This window comes from Macrotis lagotis, chromosome 6 (genome assembly GCF_037893015.1).
Source record: "Macrotis lagotis isolate mMagLag1 chromosome 6, bilby.v1.9.chrom.fasta, whole genome shotgun sequence".
NCBI classification, from domain to species: domain Eukaryota; kingdom Metazoa; phylum Chordata; class Mammalia; order Peramelemorphia; family Peramelidae; genus Macrotis; species Macrotis lagotis.
In genome coordinates, this window is record NC_133663.1 from 56024839 (window position 1) to 56049337 (window position 24499).

Sequence of the window (24499 nt, forward strand, 5' to 3'; positions counted from 1 at the left end):
ATATATTTTCATATATTAGTCCTTTAAGTACTCACAACCACTATGTGAAGTAGATATAATTATCTGTTATTATCTTCATTTTACAAATGAAAAAAGGCATAGAGAAATTAAATGACTTAACCAGAGTCACACAGGGAATAGTGGAGACAGAATTCAAATATAGATCTTCCCTGATTCCAAGTTCTACCCAATGATAGATTGTAAAAATCAAATACAAGGATTTTTTTCTCAAAATAGAGATCATTGAGCATCTCAGTAAGTTACCAAAAGAGGCTTTGTTTTATGGAGGTAGGTTAGGGTTTCATGGTGAGTCTTGTGTGATATTTTTTTTAAAAAAACTAATTTTTATTTATATATTGGCAAAATTTCTCTCTATATCCATTCTCTGCCCCTTCCAGAAAGTCATATCATACAACAACGAATATTTTTAAAGAAAAAGGGGAAGAGGAAAAAAAAACAATTATCAAAACTGATCAGTGCATTTAAAAAAAAAATCTGAAAATGTGGCAATGTTCCATACCAGTGGATTTCCAAACTCTACAGAGCAGTGGAAGGAGGTATCTTCTCTTGAGTGCCATATATGCAGGCATACATAGACTTCATTATGTAGGGAGATGAGAGCCACTATACATTTTTGAATGTATGGTGCAATCAGAACTGTGAACTCACAAGAGAAATATGATAGCCCAGGTCTGGAAGGGAAAAGATTGAAATTAGGGAGACCAGTTAGGAGACTGTTACTCCTTCCAGGGTAAGAGGTAATGAAGGTATGAACTAGAATAAAAATAATGGGACTGGGGAGGAAGGAACACGATCCATGAATTCTCATGATTATGGAGTAAAGAATTATTCAAAATATCCATGAGGACTAGAATTGTTATCACAAAGATAAAATATGGCACATTGATTCTAAAATTAACACAATGATGTTATGATGTAATTTAAGAACCTTGAAAAACCTCTGGTCATAGAAATAGAATTCTAGTGTAGAAAAGAACCTTAAAAGTACTTTCTTATTAAATTGGATTTTAAACAAACAAACAGAACGTGTTTCCTCAGACAACACTCAACAGAAGTTGAATGTAATTAGAAATGCCCTTTACTGTATTTCTCTGCCTTGGAACAGGCTCATATCTAACCAATCTCAAACAAAGAGTCTCAAAAAAAGGGTAAACAATGAAAATATAAAACAACCCATATTGTTGCAGAGATTTTTCTACTTACTAAGCAGAAGCAGATGTCCCTCAATAATTTCTTGATTTGGAGGGCAGTTAGGTTGTGTAATGGATAGAGCATCAGCCCTAGAGTCAGGAGGACCTGAGTTCAAATTTGACCTCAGACACTTAATAATTACCTAGCTGTGTGACCTTGGGCAAGCCACTTAACTCCATTGCCTCACCAAAAAAAAATTCTGATTTGGTCCATCAATGGATATAGAAAACAGCTGGTTACCTTTCTAAGAAATAATATGCCAGAAATAATAGAATATAGAGAATTCAGAGATTATTTAGTCTAGCTCCTTCCCTTAACAGAGGAGAGTAGAGAGACCTTGGAAGTTAAAGTGACTTGCTCTGGTCATTAGTCATTAGCCCTAGTATTAAGGGCTAAGTCAGAACTCAAACCCAGATTTTCTGACTTCAAGTTTAATATTTCCAATTTTGCTACTAATTAGTTGTTTACTTTTGAACAGTATTTATAGCCTTTCTTGGTCTTTTTTTTTCATCTATGAAATGGATAAAGTAAACATGTTTAGTCATGTTTAACAGGTTTAACATCAATACTGTCCATGGGGTTTTCTTGGTAAAAATACTAGTTTGGTTTGCCATTCCAGAAGGATCTCAGTGGATTAAGGAAAACAAAGGTTAAGTGACTTGCCCAGGGTCATACAGCTAATAAGTACCTGAGATTGGATTTGAACTCACATTCTTCTGACTCCAACTACCTAGTTGCCTATGGGGACAGTATTGACCTAATCCTAAAATTCTAATTTTAACATTCTACAATTTTTATCAAATTACTTCTCTGCCCTCATTCTAGGAATAGTTGAGTCCAAGGTAATATTTTAAAGCTCACAAGATGCCAGACATATAATGTTTGTCCTTCATTCTCAAAGAAGACTGTGGCATCAGGGAGGTATTAATTGAGTGTGTGTTGTGCTAAGTCACCAATCTCAATTTCTCTTCTTGAGCCATCTGGGATAAGTGGCCATATATGAATCCGGATAACTGGAGATGGCCCAGGGTGCAAGGCAATCAGGGCTAAGTGACTTGCCCAAGGTCACATAGCTAGTGAGTGTCTGAGGCTGGATTCGAAATCCTGTCCTCCACAGTCCAAGGTCAGTGCTCTATCCACAGTACCATCTAGGAGATAAGCTAGTTCATGCAGTAGATAGAATATTAGATTAGAAATTAGAAAGATCTGAATTTGAGTCCACTCTCAGAGGCTATTAATAACTATGTGGATGATGATGATAGCTAATATTTATATTGCTTTTAGCATGTGCCCAGACACTATGCTAAGCACTTTACAACAATGATCTCATCTGATCTTCACAGAATTTCTCAAAGGTAGGTACTGTTACTAATCCTTATTTTACATTTAAGAAAATAGAGACAGAGAGTGGTGAAGTAACTTGACCAAGATGACACAGCTAGTCACTGTCTGAGCTTAGATATGACCTTGAGTCTTCTTGACTCCAAACTCAAGCTCTATCCATTGCCCTGCTTCAGTTTCTTCATCTGTACAGTGGAAATAGAAATAGCACCTACCTCCCAGGATTGCTCAGGATCAAGTGAGATAATATTTTCAAAGTGTTTTGAAACCTTAAAATGCTTTATAAATGCTAGCTATTATTATGCAAAATCCTTATGAATTGATTCCGAAAAGGATGTCTAGCAAGTAGCATTCACTCATCCTATAGATGACAAAGTCACATGACTTGTGGATGGTCCCTCAGTGAGCCGGTATCAGTGATCAGAGTTGAACCCCAAGGGCAGGACTCTTGTGATGTTCCTGTTTTATGGGATTTTACAAAGCAGCCATCAAAGTCAAAGGGAGAAAATCAGATTGTTTCTCGTGCAGTTGGTCCCAGTAAATGGTGATTGGAAGCTGAATTCACCCATCCCTATGAAATCTTGAAGGGCTTTGTAAACTGGCCTCTCAGACCTACCAGAGCAGAATGATAGAGAAAGAGAAAGAATCAATTCTGTGAAATGTTCCCAAACATGTGTCTTTACCTGTATGGGAAGAGGCTCCTTTGTGCAATTTAGCTGTTTCCTACTCCCTACTACATCTTCCTCCAGGAAAAATCACCACCCCAATTACTGCTGCCTATGGAAGCAGTTTAGAGATGCATGTGAGACCTCTCTGTTTGGTATTTAAAGCCCTTCTCAGTCTGGTCTCTTCCTCCCTTTTAGTCCTCCCATTCTTTAGCCCCTTCCATGCACTCTGATCCAGCTATATTGGTCAAGAGTGATGGGTATGAAATCAGGAAGACCTGAGTTCAAGTTCAGCTTCAGACACTTCCAAGTTGTGTGACCCTAGTCAAGTCACTTCACCATGTTTGCCTCAGTTTCCTCATCCACAAAATGAGCTGGAGAAGGTAGGTCACTCTAGTATCTTTACTTACTCCCCTCCCACACCCTCAAACAGTGTCACAAGACAGGACTGAACAACAAACATGCTAACTTACTTGCATTATTCCATATGACCTTGAGTCTCGCATCTTCATGCTGCCCCCCCCCCATGTCTAGGATGCTCTCCCTCCTCACATCTCCCTTTTCATTTTTCTTAGCTTCTATTGCTCCTCAGCTCAGGTCTTGCTTGCTTTTCCTTTCCTCCCCCCCACTGCTAGAGCCTTCCCCTCTGAGATAACTTTTAATGTATTATTATATGTACCTAGTTAGTATATATTGTCTCCTCATTAGAATGTGAGCTCCTTGAGGATAGAAACTGTTTACATTTTTACATCCCTATTGCTCGGTACAGTGCCTTATGCATAACAGCTTAAAGTTCTATATAAATATTAGCAATTATTATTATTATTAATAATTATTATTACTAACTTGCTAAATGCTTTTTAACTGACTGAGCCATAAACCAAAACCAGATAAGAGTCCCTCATTATTATGCATCTCATTAGAAAGCATTAGTCTACAGAGCTTCTGCAATTTCACATGCCAATTAGTTCTATTTTCGCTATTCCATAGCAACCTCCACTATTAATTTTAGCCTAGGGCCATAAACACTCTCTCATACTTGGCAGGTAGTCTTTATCTAACATCCAATCAGTAATAATAAAAAGTTATCTGGACTACTCCACAGATTTTTTTCATGTACACAGAGGGAGATGAGTTATAACCATTACCCTGGGAAGATAATTTACAATCCTTATTAGTATTTGATGCTTTTCATGTCCAGAGATAAGTCAGAATGTTCTGGAAAGTTACCATAACAACTCCTGTATCTCAGAATTTGAGTCACTGTCACCCATGTCCTTTACATTAGGGTCTATCTCACATCTGATAATATTTATTGAAAGAAAAGAAGCCAAGGGAGCCAATCCTAGTAACATCTTTACAGCCTGATGGCCAATGGGTATTGTTTGCATCGAGAAACATAAGGTTTTCTCATTGATATCTTAAGCCTCTTAGATGACAATAATAATAATTGTTTAAAAAGCGAACATGTATGTAGCATATATATATACATATATATATATATATGATGTGCATTATTTCACATAGTAATGCTGTGAGATAGGTCTGGGAGACATGACATATAGATGAGAATTATTGCAAATTCAAATAATGCAAAATTTTGTTAGTTCAAATTATGAAATGATACCAGGTCACACTTAATGCAAGCCAAAATTCAGCAAATGGGATAGGTGAGATCTAGTCGATAGTGTTAACATGTCCTTCCATCATCAGTCTGCTCCTGCCCAATGTTAAGTGTGGCTAAGAGTCACTGGTGGGTACCATATTACCAATTAATTTGTTATATGAGATAGATTGAGGTCCTTCCCAGCTCTAAATCCATGATGCTGTTTCCTGTAATTCAGGTTCAGATTTCACCTCTGATAAATGGACAAGTCAACTCCTAGTCTCTCTTTTTTAAAATGATGAGTTCTACAGTCTTTCAAGTCCTAATTCTCTGAGCTTACGATCTTATGACCATTAAGCATAAACCAAATGGGATAAACAAAGTGTCACATATATTTATAGGAGGGTACAATTATGGCAAATGTATTAGCCTGTCGTCCAGATGCTTGCTGGGACACTCACACGCAGGTCCATGTACCTGCTGTGGGTTCATCCTGTCGATGCATGCTTTTTTCCACCATCCTGGGCTTTATCCAATGTAGTAAATGATTTATGCAGTGGATCTCCCAGACTACCACAAAGCTGAAGACTTATGAGGATAATGGATGGAATATGGGATGGCAGATGTGACCACTTGGTGTAAATAAATTTTGGTCCATTTCAGAAAAAGTGTTGGATTTATTCACGCTAACTAGGGAAGCTGTCAGTCAAATTGAGCCAGGTTACTAAGCAGATTTGGAGAGCAAAACAACTCATACAACATCTCCTCCTGACAGAGGAATGAAGCAGTGGTAATGTGGGAGCAATCTTTTAAAACCTGTGCCAGGAAGTTTGTCTTTTTGGTGGGTGTGGAAAGAATGTAGACAGTTTTTCCCATAGCAAAAGCAATCTGGAATAAGCTATTTCAGAGAAACAGATAGATGATGGAAGATCCTGTATCCCAGTTTCCTTAGACAGTTCTGGAACATAGTATTGATGGACGAAATGATCCAGTTGTACACATATGATAAATACTACTACTACTACTACTACTACTACTACTACTACTACTACTACTAATAATAATAATAATAAACTAACATTAATTTAGCCTTGTGTAGTTGATGAAGCACATTATCTGATTTGATACGAAAGTATTAGAGGAGGAAGGTACTGAAGACATTATTATACTCATTTTACAGATAAGAAAATAAAATCTCAGAAAAGTGATCTTCCATGGTTCCAGAGTTTGGAAATATCAGAAGCAGGTTTCAAACCCACTCCCTAACTGCCAAATACTGTTTTATTCACTTAGCCAATTGCCTTTCAATAAATGCATCCAAGTATATGTATTGTTATATATGCAGATTATTTCTGTGAATTGCAGTAATATTATGTGAAAATCCAATAGAAGCTTGTCAGACCCTCCTATGGACAATCTCATTTAAATAATAGATAGATCTGAAATACAAATATATATCTGCTATCCTCATGCTATGGCTGTTCTGAAAGTTTAGCATAATTGTGCTGATTGTTGGACTGTAGCCTATACTTTTTTCCTAAGAGAATGTTGAAATACTTAGAAATCAAGTGAGTCATACTTCACTTTCATCAGCCAGAAAATAACATTTGTCTCTCTAAATGTATAACAGATCTTTTCAAACAATTCTTTGTGGACACTTAATTTGGGGGAAAAGCAATGTGTATCATTCTGTAAATATCCAAGGATCATTGTACTTACCTCCTTCCATGGGAATTGTTCAGTGGCAGCAATTTATTTACATATTTCCAGGATTAGGAAGGTAAAATGGTCTATGCAATGCCAATTTCTTTTTTTTTTTTTTTTGGTCCACATGGACCATTTGGATTTTATAACATCATTCAAGGGATTTATTTGGTCAAATATTTGGTCAAACATTTAATTCATATTCACCCTTAAAAACTGGTGGATTTATTGAATTTATTGAAATTTCCTGTGGTTGTCTTGGCAACAATCACATCAATATGGTCCAAAGACTGGAAGTTCACAACCCCACCCCCCAATATAGAGAATAAGCTTTGTAAGGTAGAAGGCTGTACATTCATCAGTAATATTTCATTTTAAAGCAGCATTGCATGTGAGAATTTTTTAAAAATCACTAATAAAATAATTTGGAACAGACCTCACAACAGACCTCAGAACAGACCTAGTTTATTTCCCTTCTTCTTGGTCAGATGGTATCCAATTCACTCAAGACAGGTGGTAGTTACTCACTTTCCTGGTTAGTTCTCTAGGAAAAGAGGGTCTTCAACTTCTCTTGGTAGTTTCTTTCTGTGTCTGACAATAATCACACTCTAGAGTAAATTTTTCTACACAGTGTTTGGAGTTGAGACATTTTCTCCTCCATCCAGCCAGACCTCTCTTGAAATTTAAAGTTTTTTACCTTCCTTGTCATTTTCCAGAGGGCATGGAGCATAGCTGGTACCATTTTCCATATGATAGGCCTCTGTTCTCTGTAAATAGATATTATAGAAGTGATGTCTTCGGTCTACAATGGGAATATTTTCCCAACTGCTTTAAGAGAATGAAGGATCATTGAGGGCATGGTCAGTTTTTTTAATTTGTATCTCCAGTTCCTACCATATTGCCTTACACATAGTAGACATTTGATAGATGCTGAGTGGACTGGATGGGAATGGGGGCCACAGATGCCACAGGTAATGGACAACATGGTGAGGATTTTGAAAGCAGAGAAACAGGAAAACTCCCATCCATTATCAATGTCTATTTCTAGTTGATAGAAGTCATGGTGTAAAAAGATGGTACCAAAAGAGAAAAATAAAGGGGAAGCTGTATAAAGTGAGAGGAAAAAGAACATTGTGGTTGCATCAGTAATGCTCTTTTATTGTGCCATTTGGTGTTTGACCCCTAACGTATCCTTCCTAACTCATTTTAAGTTCTCATAAATCCTATTTTCCAATGTTAAGGTCCGAGAAAAGTCCCCAATTACGGAACAGAGGCACTCAACACGATGGAGATGCAATAGCAAGGGTTTATTAAACTAGCTCAAGCTAGGGTTCCGTCCTAGGACAGGGCTAGGATCCTGGAACCCCGAGTAAAGTGAGGAGACCTTATATATGGTTCAGTGGGGGATTTCCAAGCATCTGCCTGCTGATTGTCTTGAGATGGTGCGGCATGTTCTTATTGGATGCACGTCCTTGGAGAAGCCCCCCTGTTGCATGGTCCAAGAGCTGGCCCGGCAGAATCTCCAGGAGCTGATCAGGCAGCAAACTGACCAAGCAGAGACTTAGGAGCAGAATTTAGCCAAAAGTTCATAGCTTTCGACATTCAGGGTCTTACAGGCATTCAGGCAAAAGTTCACAGGTTTCCACACTCAGGGTCTCACACCAATAGATAATGATTGTTTGTAAGTCTCCCCTGACTTTGTCTAAGGTCTCCAGATCTCCTCTCTCTAATGCGATGTGTTTCCCCTGGACTTCAGTTGCTTTACCTGGGCAGCTGGGTGGCACAGTGGATAGAGCACCAGCCCTGGAGTCAGGAGGACCTGAGTTCAAATCCAGCTTCAGACACTTGATAATTACCTAGCTGTGTGGCCTTGGTCAAGTCACTTAATTCCATAATCTTGCAAAAGCAAAAAACAAACAAACAAAAAAGAAGTTGTATAAATGACTGTTGAGTCCCTATGTGCTATAATTCTTTAAGTTACCTGGAAGCCTTTTCACTTTTTGTAACCTTCTGCCCCATGCCTAGTCTAGAAATGATACCGTCTTGTTGTACATAAAAGTCCTGTTAGTATAGGTTGTTATTCTTAAAATAGAACATACAAAAATAATGAGGTCTAATTTTTGCTTGCTGTAATAATATACTGAATAGTAATGAGGTAACTGAATGGTTCAGTAAATAGGGTACTGGGCCTGGAGTTAGGAAGATCTGAGTTGAAGTCTAGTCTCAGATGCTTACGAGCTATATGACCTTGAAAAAATCTCTTAATCTTTGTCTCAGTTTCCTCAACTATGAAATGGGGATAATAGAAGTACCTATCTTATGGTGTTGTGAGGATCATATGAGATAATATCTGTAAAGTGCTTAGCGTAGTGCCTGGATGCTTATTGCTTCTCCTGGCCAAGGTTTGAAATCTCATCTGCATACCTCAAAGTTTGAAGGTATCAGAGTTAAGAGAGAATGGAAATAAAACATCTAAGGGCTCCCAGTAACATTCTACTCTCTGTTTGCTTACTTATATTCACAGATATCCAGTGGAGATCTGGACCCATGGCAGAGAGCCTGAGCAACATGCCGCGCCACTCACTCTACATCATTATTGGAGCACTCTGTGTGGCCTTTGTCCTCATGCTGATCATCCTCATTGTGGGGATCTGTCGTATCAGCCGGATTGAATACCAGGGCTCTGCCAGGCCGGCCTATGAGGAGTTTTACAACTGCAGGAGCATCGACAGTGAATTCAGTAGTGCCATTGCCTCCATCCGCCATGCCAGGTGGGTGGGCAGGAAAGGGGAGTGGTTTATACACCTAGGGCAGTCAGAGGAGGCAGCAGCAGGGTACTGGGGAAAGACGGTGACCTGTGAAATCAGAGGATTTGGGTTCAAGTTTCAAATCTGATGTTTACTACCTATGGGACTTGGTAAATCCCTTAACTTTCTGGGTCTCAGTTTCCCCATTTGTAAAGTGAGGAATTTAGACTAGATGGTCTCTGAGTTCCCTCTCAGTCCCAGAGCTCAGATGCCATGGGGCTGTATAAATAAATTGTATAATAAATTTTTAAAAATCCTTAGTGTAATATTAGGTCAAAGTTTTTGTTGTTGCTGCTGCTCAGACATTTCAGCTGTGTCCAACTCTTCATAATCCCATTTGAGGTTTTCCTGGCACAAATACTGGAGTAGTTTGTCACTTCCTTCTCCAGCTTCTTTTACAGATGAGGAAACAGAGACTAATTGGGTTAAGTGACTTTCCCAGGGTCACACAGGTAGGAAGTATCTGAAGTGAGATTTGAACTCAGGAAGATGAGTCAACTTCTAGACCTAGTGTTCTGTACTCCGTGGTACCACCTAGGTGCTCTTATAAAGAAAATACTATTAAGATCTCTCCATTTTAGTGGGGAGCCAATAGGAGGGAGCAAGTCTGGCTCTGTGATTTCATCAAGGTGATAAACTTAAGAAGGGGGATCTTAACTCTAACTGCACTACTGAAGCTCAATGAGTCCCCTCTAGCTTATAATGTCTTAGAGAACTTCCTGGAGACATGAAGAGGTGAAGGGACTTGTCCATGGTCACATAGCTAGCATTTGTTAAAGTAAAGACAGAATCTGAACTCAAGTATTCCTGACTCAAGTTCAGCTTTCTTGCTCACTCTCTCACTTGATTAGACATTCAGAAATAAACTATACAGATACATGTCAATTTTTTTTAAGAATTCATCACCATTTAATCAACACTTACTATGAGCTAGGAAGCTTCTCTGGCTCCTCTCCATATAGCTGGAGGGACTTAGTTTATGTCAGAGTAAGTGTGGTGTCCCCTCATTCCTTTAGTATGTCTCATGGTGACTGCAGAAATGAATATTCTGGCAATAGTGTGAGGATTGAATGAATATTCTGGCAAAAGTCTCAGCTGCCATCCCACCACGAAGGGTGTGTCCTAGGACCTCTGAGGACTCCAAAGGAAGGAGTCAGCAGCCCTTATTTTTAATCCCCAAAGCAGTTGTCATGGGCTTTGAAGATATATGTATATTTATGATGAGCTCCTGAGGGCTGAACCTGCAACAGCGCCTAGTCGATAGCTCATTGAAGTCTGTTTTCACTTGGATACTGTTGGTAGGGGAGGAAGCAGAATGTAGCAGGGTAGAAATCTGGGACTGATTTTTAAAAAATCAAAACCATTTGCAACAAAATGATGAAAAGGCAACTTCTCATATGAACCAAATGACTAAAACAAAACAATTGAATTGAAGACAATATCTTCCAGAATACCTGGAGCTGAGGACCATCTGATTTCTAGTAATTTCCTCAATAGTATGATGGATTTTTCACCAAGTGAACCCTGCCTGGGCCTCTGACCCATTGGTTCTGGGGACCTTTGGCTTTTGTCTTTCTTCTTTCTGTCAAGAAAACCATATAAAACCATCTTGACTTCAATCTCTTTCAATACAAAATCCCAATTGAAAGACCTCTATCTCCAGTTTTTTGCCTTTAGGTCACATTGAGATCAGATTGATGGGAGTATTTCAGCAGTGAGGCAGAACATAAAACAAAAAAGCATAGATAGTGTCTTACTCATCAGAGCCAAAGACATTCTTTAAACATGTTTATTAGAGATGAAGGAAGACTGGCAACCATGATGTCAACACCCAGGATGTCAATGTCCATTCTACCTTAGATGATGACTTCTAGACAGGTCACCAACAAACCACACTTAAACTCACATTTGCCCACCTAACTGCCAGTCAATCTAGTTTCCATTTTTTTTTTTTGCTGGGATGTATGAGTTGGGATAGTTTGAGTTGGGTTTCCCCTCCTCTTCCCTTCCTTTCTTCTTCCTCTTCTTGATTTCTCTTTCCTCCTTTCTCTTCTCTTCTTTCCCCTCTCTAGCTTCTTTTCCTCTCCTTTCTTTCTTCTGCTCTTATTTCCTCTCCTCTCTCCTTCTCTCTTCTTCCTTTCCCTATCTCTTCTTTCCCTCTCCTCTTTCTTCTCTTATTTACTCTCCTTTTATATTCTTTCCCCTTTTCTTCATTCCCCTATCTCTTCTTTCCCTCTCTTCTCTTCTCTCATTTTCTCTCCTCTCTCATTCTTTCTTCTTTTCTTCCTTCCCCTATCTCTTCTTTCCCTTTCCTCTTTCTTCTTCTCTTATTTTCTCTTCTCTCTCATTCTCTCTTTCCCTCTTTTCTCTTCTGTTATTTCCTTTCCTCTCTTCTCTCATTCTTTCCACTTTTCTTCCTTCCTCTGTTTCTTCTTTCCCTCTCCGCTCTTTCCTTTGCTTCCCTCTTCTATCTCCTTCCCTTTTATCTCCTTTCTCCCTCTACTATCATTTTTTCCTTTTCTTTTCCCTTTCTTTTTTCCTCCTTTCTCTTCCTATTCCTTTTTTTCTTTGCTTTGAAGTTTATGACAGATCCGAAGATAAACAATAAGACTTTGGTAGCAATAGCTTAATTAAATAATAGTATTTAGAGCAAGAATGTTCCAGAGAGATGATCTATTCTAAATGCTTCTTTCTCCAGATTGAAGAAACAAGGGCCCAGGGAAACAAATTGACTTACCTAGGATTTCATGGAAAGTGGCAGATATTGAGAAACTGTTTGGGCTAGGTTTTAATTGACAAGTTAGAGAATTCACTTTGATGTTTACTGCCTGGATTTTGACCCACTGGTTCAAAGGACTTGAAATTTAGGAGATGAGGAGGCACATATCCATGAAGATAATGTCATGACTTGTTGATGTCATGGTACATTTTGAGGGCTGTTTCCCTAGTGGAGAGGGTGAATTTACAACAATTAATCCCCCCCAGCAAATAAACTTTCACAATTAAATCAGGGGTCATTATCCTGGGTACTTTTAAAAATTAGCTAATTGTATTATGCAATATAATTAGTTTCCTTTGTGACCCTACATGTTCTATGAATTTAAAAACATTATTATGAGAATGAATATTTAGGCTATATCAGATTATCAAAGTAGTCCAAAACCCAACAGATGTGAAGAACCCTTGGACTGAATAAAGACACATTCATTCTTTCAATTTGTTTAAGAAACAAGAAAGAAAATTAAAGAGGTGATTTCATATTTCCATATGTGTGGGATTTCAGTCAGAACACATAATATTAATAACAATAATATAAATATAAATAACGAATATACTAGAGTAAGTGCTTTAGAAATATTTAATTTTATCCTCACAATAATCCTTGGAAGTAAGTACTATCATTATCACCATTTCACAGTTGAGAAAATTTAATCTCTATGGCCTTCATTTTCCTCAGCTATAAAATGGAGATAATAATACACTACCTATCCCACAGGGTTGTTCCAAGGAAAGTGCTTTATAAAACTGAGCATCATCTTTCTAAATGTGAGCCACATGTTGGGATACTTTGCAAGGTTCTAGAAAGGCTTGGGTGCATGTTTATGTCTTATGAATATAGAAAAAAACCCCTAATAAGCGAGGGTTGAAAAACTCAATACTTTTTTGGTGGCAACTCAGTAGTATAATAGATAAAACCCTGGGCTTAGAGTCAGAAAGACATCTTCTTGAGTTCAAATCTGGCCTCCAACACTCATTAACTATGTGATCCTGAAGAAGTCACTTCACGCTGTTTGCCGCAGTTTCCTCATCTGTAAAATGAGCTGGAAAAGGAAATGGCAAACCACTCTATTATCATTGCAAGAAAACCCCAAATGAGGTCCTAAAGGGCTGGACACAAAGAGTAGGAACGACAACAAAAATACCTTCTACATCTTAAATATACTCTGGGATTCCTCAAAGTGAGAGAATACATAAAGTCCAATTTAAAATTTTCCCCTGCTATTTAGATTATTGATTTATCGTTCAGTCTGGATGACTAAATCAAAATAGAGTCAGATTCACTTATCTGCTAATGTAATACTTCTCTGGCAGTGAGTGGTTCAGTTTCTTATATTTTAAAAAGCTCTAAAAATTATTTTTGGATATTCTTGAGTTTCATGAAAATAGCTCCAGTTTGCTCACTCCAATGCTATCTTGCTAATTCCTAAGACCTTTATTTTGGTTGGTAACTATCTGGCATCATGCTTTCTACCTCCTGGAGATGAACCATCTGGAATGAATTGACATATGTCATCAATGAGTATTTCTAAAGGAAAATAGTTTTCAAAAATGTTGTTCAAGGTGGGGGGTGGGGGGTTCAGCTGGCTGACCTCTGAGGGATTTCCCATTCTGAGATTACAGGATTCTATGAAAGCATGAAATTCTCTTTCCCCATCATCAAAAAGTTGAAGTTCTGAATGATGCCAGCACTCTAGAAAGAAACAGGGCAAGAAACAGAGGCAGAATTGGTCCATAGTGAATAAATTCATTACATTTCTGAACAACCTGATTTTTGGAAATATCTTCAAAAAATTAAAATAAGAGTTTTCATAATTTTTACTTGGACATGTCAACTGGCATTAAGGTTGTAAAAGAGAAGTTAATTAATTTTTTAAATTGGGGTTTTAAGTCATTGCAGTGAATGTAAAATGAAAAATTGTAAGTGTATAGAAAATAAACTAATTTCTCTCAATATTTATGGAGCTTAATAAAGTACAGAGAAATCAATATGAGCTTTCTCAAAATCTGCCATGCCATGTCTGAAAGCTTTGCAAATAATTAATACAAAAGCTACATGAGTTTGGGCTCTCAATCTTAATTCAATCCAACAAACATTTATTAATTGACTGTGGTGTCCACGGTGTTAATCAATGAAGGGGATTCAAAGAGAAAACCAAAACAAGACCTTGACACTCTAGGAGATTTTCAATTCTACTGAGGTTGGGGTAGGGGATACAGCTCATAGTTTAAATAAATATAAAATAATTTTAGGAGGAAAAGATCATTAAGAACTAGAGGCATCCAGAAAAGCATATAGTATCTGAACAGAGTCTTGAATGGAAAAAGAGGAAATGTCATCTTGAAGCAGTAGCTTACCATTTCTGGGCCCATTTCTTCAGATGAAAAATGATTACACTGGGTTAGGTGAACTGGAAGGTATTTCCTTCTAGGTCTGACATTGCTTGTTCTAGGGTTTCTTGTAGGTATGAAATTTCAGGATCCTATCATCTGGGAATAGAATAGATCCTTTACAAAAATATGCTTTTTATTGCAGAGAATCATGTATCTAGACCTTGATCCAGAGATAGAAGGGAACTGGAAGGTCATCGTGGTACAACCCATTCTTTTTGGGATTTTTGAGGAAACAGGCCAAGAGGAAAAGGAGTGACTTATTCAAAGACACACTGTTAGGAAGCCTCAGAGATAGGATTTGAACTGAGATCCTCTTACTGTGTTTTCCCCTCCCCACAGGATTACATTTCCTCTTGAAAGAAAATATCTAGTCTTTGTATAATTATACTACTACCCCATACTTTTATAGTATAGTGACTGGCATATAGTTAACTTTTTTAATTCATTTTTATGTATCGTTTCTTTTTTTATTTTGAATTTTTTACACTTTTCTCCCCACTCTTGCTTCCCTCCCCCCACCCCCCACAGAAGGCATTCTGTTAGTCTTTACAGTGTTTCCAGGGTATACATTGATCCAAGTTGAATGTGATGAGAGAGAAATCATATCCTTAAAGAAGAAAAATAAAATATTGTGCCTGATTGTTGCCCTAATGGAATGAGCAAGTCCATCAAGGTTGGTCATCACTCCCATATTGCTGCTAGGATGCACAATGTTCCTCTGGTTCGGCTCATTTCGTTCAGCAACAGTCCATGCAAATCTTTCCGGGCTTTCCCGAATTCCCATCCCTTCTGACTTCTAATAGAACAATGGGGTTCCATCACATACTTATACCACATTTTGTTAAGCCATTTACCAATTGAAGGCCATTTACATTAATTTCCAATTCTTTGCCACCATAAACAGAGCTGCTATGAATATTTTTGTATAAGTGAATTTTTTATACATTACTAAAATATTCTTGTTTAAGAGTAAACATAATACCCCCTTCCCCCCCCCCCCAGAAATATAGACCCTAATGAGAAATAAAGTAAAGGAAAGAGAAAAAAATGTTTCATTCTGTGTTCTGATACCATCAATTCTGTCTCGGGTGGATCACATTCTTTATGATAAGTACATCATAAAAGTTACTTTTATATTTCGCTCTGCTTCTGTTGCTGATTGTAATTCTCTCCATCCATTCCTCCCCACTACCATATATTATATTTTCTTTCTCCTTTCACTCTGTCCCTCTTCTAAAATGTTCTGTAGGGTAGCTGAGCAGCACAGCAGACTGATCACTGGCCCTGGGGCCAAGAAGCCCTGAGCCTACATACCACCCCTGAAACTCAGCAACCACCCAGCCCTGTGGTTCCAGACAGGTCACCCAATCCTAGTGCCTTGAAAGAAGTTATAAAGAAAATGTGTTATATCTGACTATTCTCTCCTATGATCTACCCTCTCCTCTGTCACCCACATCCATCCCTTCCCCTTGTCCCCCTTCTCTCCTTTTTTACTGTAGATATCTATACCTTATTGAGTGTGTATACTGTTTCCTCTCTGAGCCATTTCTGATGAGAGTGAAGGTTCCTTCATTCTTCCTCCCCTTTCCCCCTTCCATATCATTGCAAAAGCTCATTGTAAGAAAAAAAATCTTTTATACAAAATATCTTAGTCTATTGCACCTCTCCTTTCCTTTACTCCTAGTGCATTTCCCTTTTAGCCATTGACTCCACCCTTAAAAGATATTATATCTTCAAACTCAGCTTTGTCCTGTGCTTCATTTATAAAAAAGCTCCTATCAAATGAGAAGTTTCATATGAGTATCATCAGCATCATTTTTCTATGCAGGACTACATGTAGTTCATCATCATTAAGTCCCTCATATTTTACCCTTCTCCTCCACTCTCTATGCTTCACTTGAGTCCTATATTTGAAGGTCAAACTTTCTGTTCAGCTCTGGTCATTTCAACAGGAACATTTGAAATTCCACTGGTTCACTAAAAGTCCATCTTTTTCCCTGGAATAGGATGTTCAGTTTTGCTGGATAGTTGATTCTCAGTTGCATTCCAGGCTCTTTTGCCTTCTGGAATATTATTGGAATATTATAAGTCCTGCAAGCCCTTAATGTAGATGCTTGCTAAATTCTCTGTGATCCTGACGGCAGCTCCACGATATTTGAGTTGTGTCCTTCTGACTGTAATATTTTCCCTTTGACTTGAGAGTTCTGGAACTTGGATATAATATTTCTGGGGGCTGGCTTTTTTGAATCTCCTTCTGGGGGAGATTGGTGGATTCTCTTAATTTCTATTTTGCCCTCTGTTTCTAGACTACCAGGGCAATTTTCTTGTAGGATTTCTTTAAAGAGGTCAAGGTTCTTTTCCTGATCATGGCTTTCAGGTATCTCAATAATTTCTAAATTACCTTTCCTGAATCTGTTTGCTAGATCAGCTGTTTTTTCAATGAGATGTTTCACATTTTCTTCTAATTTTTCATTCTTTTGGTGTTGAAGTATTGTGTCTTGACTTCTTGTAAAATCATCAGTTTCCTTTAGCTCCATTCTATATCTGAAGGATTTGTTTTCCTCAGAGAGCTTTCTTATCTCCTTTTCCATCTGGCCAATCCTGCTTTTTTAAAGCATTTTTCTCCTCAGTACCTTTTTGAACTGTTTTATCCATTTGGCCTATGCTGGTTTTCAACATATTATTTTCTTCAGCATGTTTTGGATCTCCCTGACTAAGCTGCTGACTTTTTTTTCATGTTTTTCCTGCATCTCTCTCATTTCTTTTCCCAATTGTTCTTCTATGTCCCTTACATGATTTTCAAAATCTTTTTTTTGAGCTCTGTCATAGCCTGAGCCCAACTTATGTTTTTCATGGAGTCTTTAGATGCAGGAGCTTGTACTTCTTCATTTTCAAATTGAGGAGGATTCTTGGGATCATAGACAAAAATTTTTTCAATTTTTTTTCTGTACTTATTTCTCCAGCCTGTGCCTGGTTTTGGAGTGCTTCATGAGCTTTTGAGTATTATTGGATCACCCATTTTGGGATTTTTTGGGGACACCCCACTGGGACATTTGTTCCTCCTAAGTTTTATGCTCTCTTGCCTGTGCTTTGATATGTAGATGACCACAGGTACTCCCCTCTGCCCTGGAACTGTGAGGAGCCCTGCTATCTTAGTATGGAAGGCCAAAGTGCAACCTGGATCTGAGTGTGGGCAAACAACAGAGTCCAGCTCCAGGGAGAGCAGAGAGATTTCTGCTGTCTCCCCTGACCCCCTTACCGTCTGTGAGCTGTGCTCTGGAGGTACAGGCTGGTTTCCCCTGATTCTCACTGCATGTTCTCCTGCTGGTGCTCCTCACTCCGCACACATTCTGGTGTAGAAGAGTTCTCTCATGGCCCCTTCAAGCTGTTGCCAGTGATCCCTGGGCTGGGCTGGGCTGCACTGCAGCCAGGGCTTTTTTCCAACCCCCCAGTCCTGGTGAAACACACCTTTCCTGTGGAACTTCTAAGTTATCTTGGATTGGGAAAATGTATCACTCAGTCTTTTTGTGGTTTCTGCCCCTCTAAATTTTATCTAGAGTCATAATTTGTTGGCTTTCAGAGTTTTGGGGGGAAGGCATTTCTGGGAAATGCTGCTTTCACTCTGCCATCTTGGCTCTGCCCCCCACAGTTAACTTTTAATGAATGCCTATCGATTTTGTCTCAGAACAGTCTTTGTGACCCTGTGAAGTACAAGAATTATTATCTTCATGAGTTTTAAAATTTTCATTTATTCAAACACAATACACAGTGCCTTTTTGTTCTTTTGGTACCTTTTGGTACCTTTCCAATGACATATCAAGGAGACTCAAATTAAATGTTGGCATTTCATTGGACTCATCATCCTCCCTCACCTCACATATACAATCAATTCCAAATTTTGCTATCTTTCTTATGTGTCCTTTTATTCCACTCACACAGCTGCCATGTTAGTTAAGGCTTTCATTATTTCTTGTCTAGATTATTTTACTTCCACATCCTCTTAATTAATCTCACTATTTCAAGTTTCTCACCACTCCAGTTCATCCTACATTCACCAACTAAAGTAGTTTTTCTTAAGCACCCATCTGACCATATGATTTCCACTACTTGGCCAACTCTAGAGACTTCCTGTTGCCTCTAGGAAAAAAAGATAAACTCTACTTTTTGACTTGTTAAAACTCTACAGAATCTGACTCCCATCTATTTTTTTCAGGTTCATTGAACGTTATTCCTTTTTCCAGTCTGTGATCCAAATTGATCTTCTCTTTACTTCTTATTCATAAAGATCCACTTTCCCATTTCCCATCTCCCTGCCTTTGGACTGATCATACCATATTCTTGGCATGTGTTTCTTCCTCAGCTGTATCTCAGAGAGTCTCTCTCTCTTAGGATAAAACTCATGTAGCATCGTCAGCATGAAACCTTTCTTGAGCCCATCATTGCTATACCCATCCTCCCAAACTGCCTTATATTTGATTTGTATATATGTGCACTTGCTAATTTTGTATTAGTATTATGCATATGTATATGTATTTGCATATGTGTGGAAATATATGTATGCATATGTGTATATGTAGGTATATTAAATTAAAAGTATGTAAATTAAATTAAAATATAATTTGCTTGTGAGTTGGGATTGTTTCTTTGTACTTGGATCCCCAGTGACTAGTATAAGCCTCAATATATAGTACACACTTGATTAGAACAAAAACAAAAAGGTATTGATTGATTGACCCTGAAATGTTTTAGGCATTCTATTCATTTCTTTAAAAAAAAATAAGGAAGTTATTTATCATTGTACATTCTCAATTTAGGGGCATGGTCTTTGTTTAATCAGGTTTCTATTTTCTTTTTGTGTTTCAGGTTTGGAAAGAAATCCCGACCTACGATGTATGATGCAACTCCCATTGCTTATGAGGATTACAGTCCCGATGACAAACCCTTGGTCACACTGATTAAAACAAAAGATTTGTAATCGACTGTATCTTTTTTGGATTATTTTTCAAAAAGATGAGAAACGACACTAATTTAAATATTTTTAAGAGTTAAAAAACCTAAGAAATTTAAATTGTTAGCTGCTCAAGAATTTTCTGTAGAATATTTAAGAACTAATTTTCTGCAGCTTTTAGTTTGAAGAAATATTTTAAAAACCGAATTTGTGAAGTTCATAGACTACATTTTAATGTACTTCCAGCTCTCTAAACCATAGGCTTCTAATAGTGTGTGCTCTTTTCATGGTAGACACTATTATGACACCCAGATTAATTTCTGTGCTTGTTACAGAATAAGTCTAATGGAGAAGAAGTTTCTATTTGACATTAAAGTGCCGGCTTTCTGAGTAGAGTTAGGAAAAAAAAATGTAAAGCATAGTCTGATATATAATACAGTATATCCATATCTTAAAAGAAGTCTAAGATGTGTGTGTTGTGAAAAAGAAACTAGTTACATTAATTATTCCTCACCTGAATGAATTAGCTTTTTTGCCTTATTCTGTGCATGGGTAGAGATCCTATTTCTGCATTATTTGATTGAATCTTGTGGAAGCATACTTTGGAGTTCAATGTTTGTCGGATTTTGTTTGGTTTTGGTAATAGTCTTCAAGCTAGGCCACCTTCACAGAACAAACAAACCAACTGCAAGTTCAATAAGTATCTGGGAAGGCAAATTTGGTGATGGTGTTGATCCTATATTTTCCTTTGAATTGTCCAAGTTTTTCTATTGTGAGTAAATTAAATCTATGTTTTAAGTTGTTTGCTCTTAGGAGGTTGCAAATGTATGAGAGAACCGGCTCTTTGAATAGTATGTGTTTCTCCTTGCATATCTTATTTGTCCCCAAGACCCTTTTTGTGGCTGTATTTGAATGCCGTGTGCTTCTTCAAGTTCTTGCTGATTTCAAAGGATATTAAATAAATGTCATCAAACCAGTAGTGCCATGGACTCTTTTATCTGAAAACACACCAGGAGTCTTTGATTTGCTTCTCTATGAATAAGAGAAAAAAAAACTGTTTTAACCACTCAGGTGAGTACAATTGGTCTTGAATCCAGGAGGATTAGGGTTCCAGTTCCCTCCCCAACAAATTCTGGCAAGGTAACCCTGGACAAGTCATTGAATATCTCGGTGCTCTAGACAACTCTCTAAGATCAGTAACTTCTGAGAAGGTGCCTACTTTTATTGGATGTAGAGAAGCTTCATCACCAGTATCTCCCTACTACAATGAATTCCCAGCTCTAATCCCTACCCCGATATCTGCCATCATCATTCATTGTGTCTTCTATGAGTCCTTTCTGTGTGTTAATGAAGTTTAGGGATGGAAAGAAGAGGGTAAGGACTAGGCAGCATTCTATCTAGGACTTTTTTGCTTCTGGGGCAAACAACATGAATAGCATTCTCACTTAGTAGAGACTGGAGGTGAGGCTGCAGTGAGAACATTAATTTGTGAAGGAGGAGGAGAGAAAGACCCAAGAGATAAGCATAAGGAATTATGGGGTGGGGAAACACAGTGGGACATAGGAGGAGTTTGTCAAAGGGACAACAAGTACTATCAAGTACTACTCTATTCCTCCATAGCCTCACTGGGCAACTTTTGTTTCTGGGATTAAGATGGTGAATTTTTTTGTAGGAGACATGAAACTGCATGACATTGGAATTAGGAACTGAACCCAGGTCTTCCTGACTTCCAGTCCAGCTCTCTCTCCATTAAACCATGTTAATAATCCTCCAAATGATTGAAAACAAAAGCTACAATCAAATTGTTCAATGATACAAGGCAATGTCTTGGGGTGATTTTTTATTGGGGTTAAGAATATTATCTAGTGGAATCAAACATAAATCTAATGATGTTGAGGTGGATATATAGAGAATCTATCAGAAAAATACTATGAAGTCCTTTGACTAAAAATCAAGGTTTCCCACTGCATTCAGGACCATCTCCATTCATCCCGATTCATATCTGGCTAATGGACCTAGATGGCTCTAGAGGAGAAAGTGAGGATGGTGACTTAGCACAGATACTCCCACTTAACTCTAACTCACTTACATGCCATGGTATCACATTCCTGATTTCATGGCCTTCTTCAAGAACAAAGGACAAAAACAACAAACTTGCTCTGCTAATATAGACCACCATCTTTTCTGCCTAGAGTATGGAAACCCATAAGTATGAGAACTGGGACTTGAACCCAGAACTTTCCAGTTTTGCAACAAATCTCTATCTACTATGAATTACTGCCTTTCCTTTATATGTGTATCCAGAATAAATATAAAGATAAGAAATACAATTAAATTCAAAATAGTTAAGTCTAAGGAAACTGGGGGCACTAAAGGGTAGGTGATCAGGAAAGACTTCCTGTCAAAGATGATGCCTGAGCTTTATCTTGAATGAAGAAGGGGATTCTACGAGGTGGGGGTGAGAAGGGATTACCCTCCCCTCCTCAAGGGGTTTGAGAAATAGTCAAAATAAAGCCACAGAGAAGTGAGATAGCATATCATCTGGGATTCAGACAGAAAAGGCCAGTTTGGAGAGGGGGATACACAGAAAGATAGGTTAAGGTTGGGCTTCGAAAATGAACTAGACTATTTTTCCTAGAGGTAATAAGGATCCTCAAGAGTTATTAGAAGGGGGTGGCTAGTGGAAAAGGGGGTGGCGCAGTGGAAAAGAGCACGGGTCCTGGAGTCAGGAGTACCCGAGTTCAAATCCGGCCTCAGACACTTAATAATTACTTAGCTGTGTGGCCTTGGGCAAGTCACTTAACCCCATTTGCCTTGCAAAAACCTAAAAACAAAATAGAGTTATTAGAGGAAGAACATGATTAAGATTAAGGAGGACTGGGAAAGTTTTCATGCAGGTGGGACTAAGACTTGATTCACACTTAAAGAAAATCCTTTTGGGCAACTGGGTGGAGAATGTACTAGAGGAGAGAGCCCTTAAAATAAATCAAACAGGCGACTGCTATAGTAATTTGTAGAAGAAGGAGGTTTGGGGTAAAATACATTGTAAAGAGAGAAATGACAAGATCTGATGACTGATTGGATGCATGAGATAAAGAAGAATGAGGAATGGAGGCAAACACTGAGGTTTGGAACCCAGGAGACAGGAATTGGGGAGTCTTTGAGAAAAATGGGGAAGTTTGGAAGAGGAGTATGTTGTGGGGAGAGTGATGGGTTCCATTTTGGATAAGTGCTGCCTAAGTCTCCTCTGGGAGATCTCATCTGAAATATATAGATAGATATAGTTATATCTATCTATAGATACATCCATAAATCTCTCTCTCTCTCTCTCTCTCTCTCTCTCTCTCTCTCTCTATATATATATATATATCTATATATATATATATATCTATATCTATATCTGTGAGTAGTCTGTATAGAAATTCATAGTTCCTTTGGGAACTGATAAAAATTAAAAACTCTTGTGTTCAAATCATCTTAAAATGACTTAATGGAATATAAACTCACTGGGAGTAGGGATTGGGTCATTTTTTGTCCCAAATACCGAGCATGATACATAGTGGCTACTTTAAAAATGTATAAACAATATCCTTGTTACCTGTGTGACACTGAATAGGTCACCTAATATCTCTATTTAATTTTTTAAACCTGAAAATGAAAGGCTTAGACTACATCAGCACTGACAAACACATAGCCACATATGACCTACAACATCCCTGAATGCAGTCTGAACCAAATTTTAAAAATTGGGAAAAATTTAACAAAATATTTAAAAATACAATAAAATGAAGTTAATGTTTATGTATGATTTTATAATCAATTATATCCCTGAAGGGATCTGTTTCTATTTGAGTTGGATACCCCTGGACTAGAAGATCTGTAGTAATCCTGGTTTTTCTTGGATCTTAATAATAAAATAAACAATTACATTTATTTAAGCAACTGCACATGAATCCTCCAAACTAGAGGATTTATCCGCATCAGAGGAGCTGTAACAAACCTGATCGTTCTAGAATCTTAAAAATAAAACAATTACATCATTTAAACAACCACATATGAAATGCCTGCCAGACTAAAGACCCTGTACTGATGCTGATGAAAAAACATGAACACAATATAGTGTCTGCCCCTGAGAAGTTTACATTCTATTAGGGAGAACAAAGGCAAAATTATATAATAGAACCTATATCAGTGCTGAGGGATAAAAAGTAGATGAATGGGGCAGCTAGGTGGCACAGTGGATAGAACATCGGCTCTAGAGTCAGGAGTGCCTGAGTTCAAATCCAACCTCAGACACTTAATAATTACCTAGCTGTGTGACCTTGGGCAAGCCATTTAACCCCATTGCCTTGTGCAAAAAAAACCTAAAAAAAAGGTAAATGAATGACCAGAGTTGGTTCAGAAATGGCTAGAGGGGCATGAATACTGGGCACTTAGATTTCAATGCTAAATCTCCCATTGGTCACTATGTGAGAATCTTTGGGCAATACTTCTGACTTTTCTGGGCCTCAATTTGTTCATATACAAAGTAAGTGAGTGATGTCAGATTGGTCAATCCTTTATTTAGTTAGCTACGTGACCAAGTGGATAATGGGTGAGGGAGATCTAAGTTGAACTTCAGACATTACTATCTGTGTGACTTTGGGGCAAATCATTTAAACTCTACCTGCCTCATTTCTTCAACTGTAAAATAAGGATAATAATAGCACCAACCTTCTGAGATTGTTTTGATGATCAAATGAGATGATATTTGTAAAGTACTTACATTAGTTCCTGCAACATAATAGATAATAAAGAAATGCTTATTTATTTCCCTTCTTTCCTTTTTGATTTTAAGGTTCTATGTAATCAGGAAAGATCTTAGTGGAGGTAGCTTCTCAGCCCCAACCTCTGAATGGAGGAAAAATCAGGTGCAATCTCCTTATCGAGAAGGTGGACATTTCCTTTTAGCCAGGGGTGCTCATTGGAGTACTTGGAGTGTGTAGGGGCTATTCTGAAGTGTGATTCACTAGCATTTAACTGTTTTCAATTATAATTTTAGGAT

General features: G+C 37.9%; 1 protein-coding gene across 1 annotated transcript in view; it reads left to right on the forward strand.

Annotated features, from left to right (window-relative positions):
- Nucleotides 1-20426, forward strand: part of DNER (delta/notch like EGF repeat containing) — a 345353-nt gene extending 324927 nt beyond the window's left edge. Inside the window, exons 12-13 of the mRNA XM_074191208.1 lie at nt 9053-9299; nt 19371-20426. Coding sequence (XP_074047309.1) covers nt 9053-9299; nt 19371-19482 — 359 coding nt within the window. The 3' untranslated portion in view covers nt 19483-20426. The remainder of the gene's footprint in view (nt 1-9052; nt 9300-19370) is intronic.
- Nucleotides 20427-24499: the final 4073 nt, after the last annotated feature.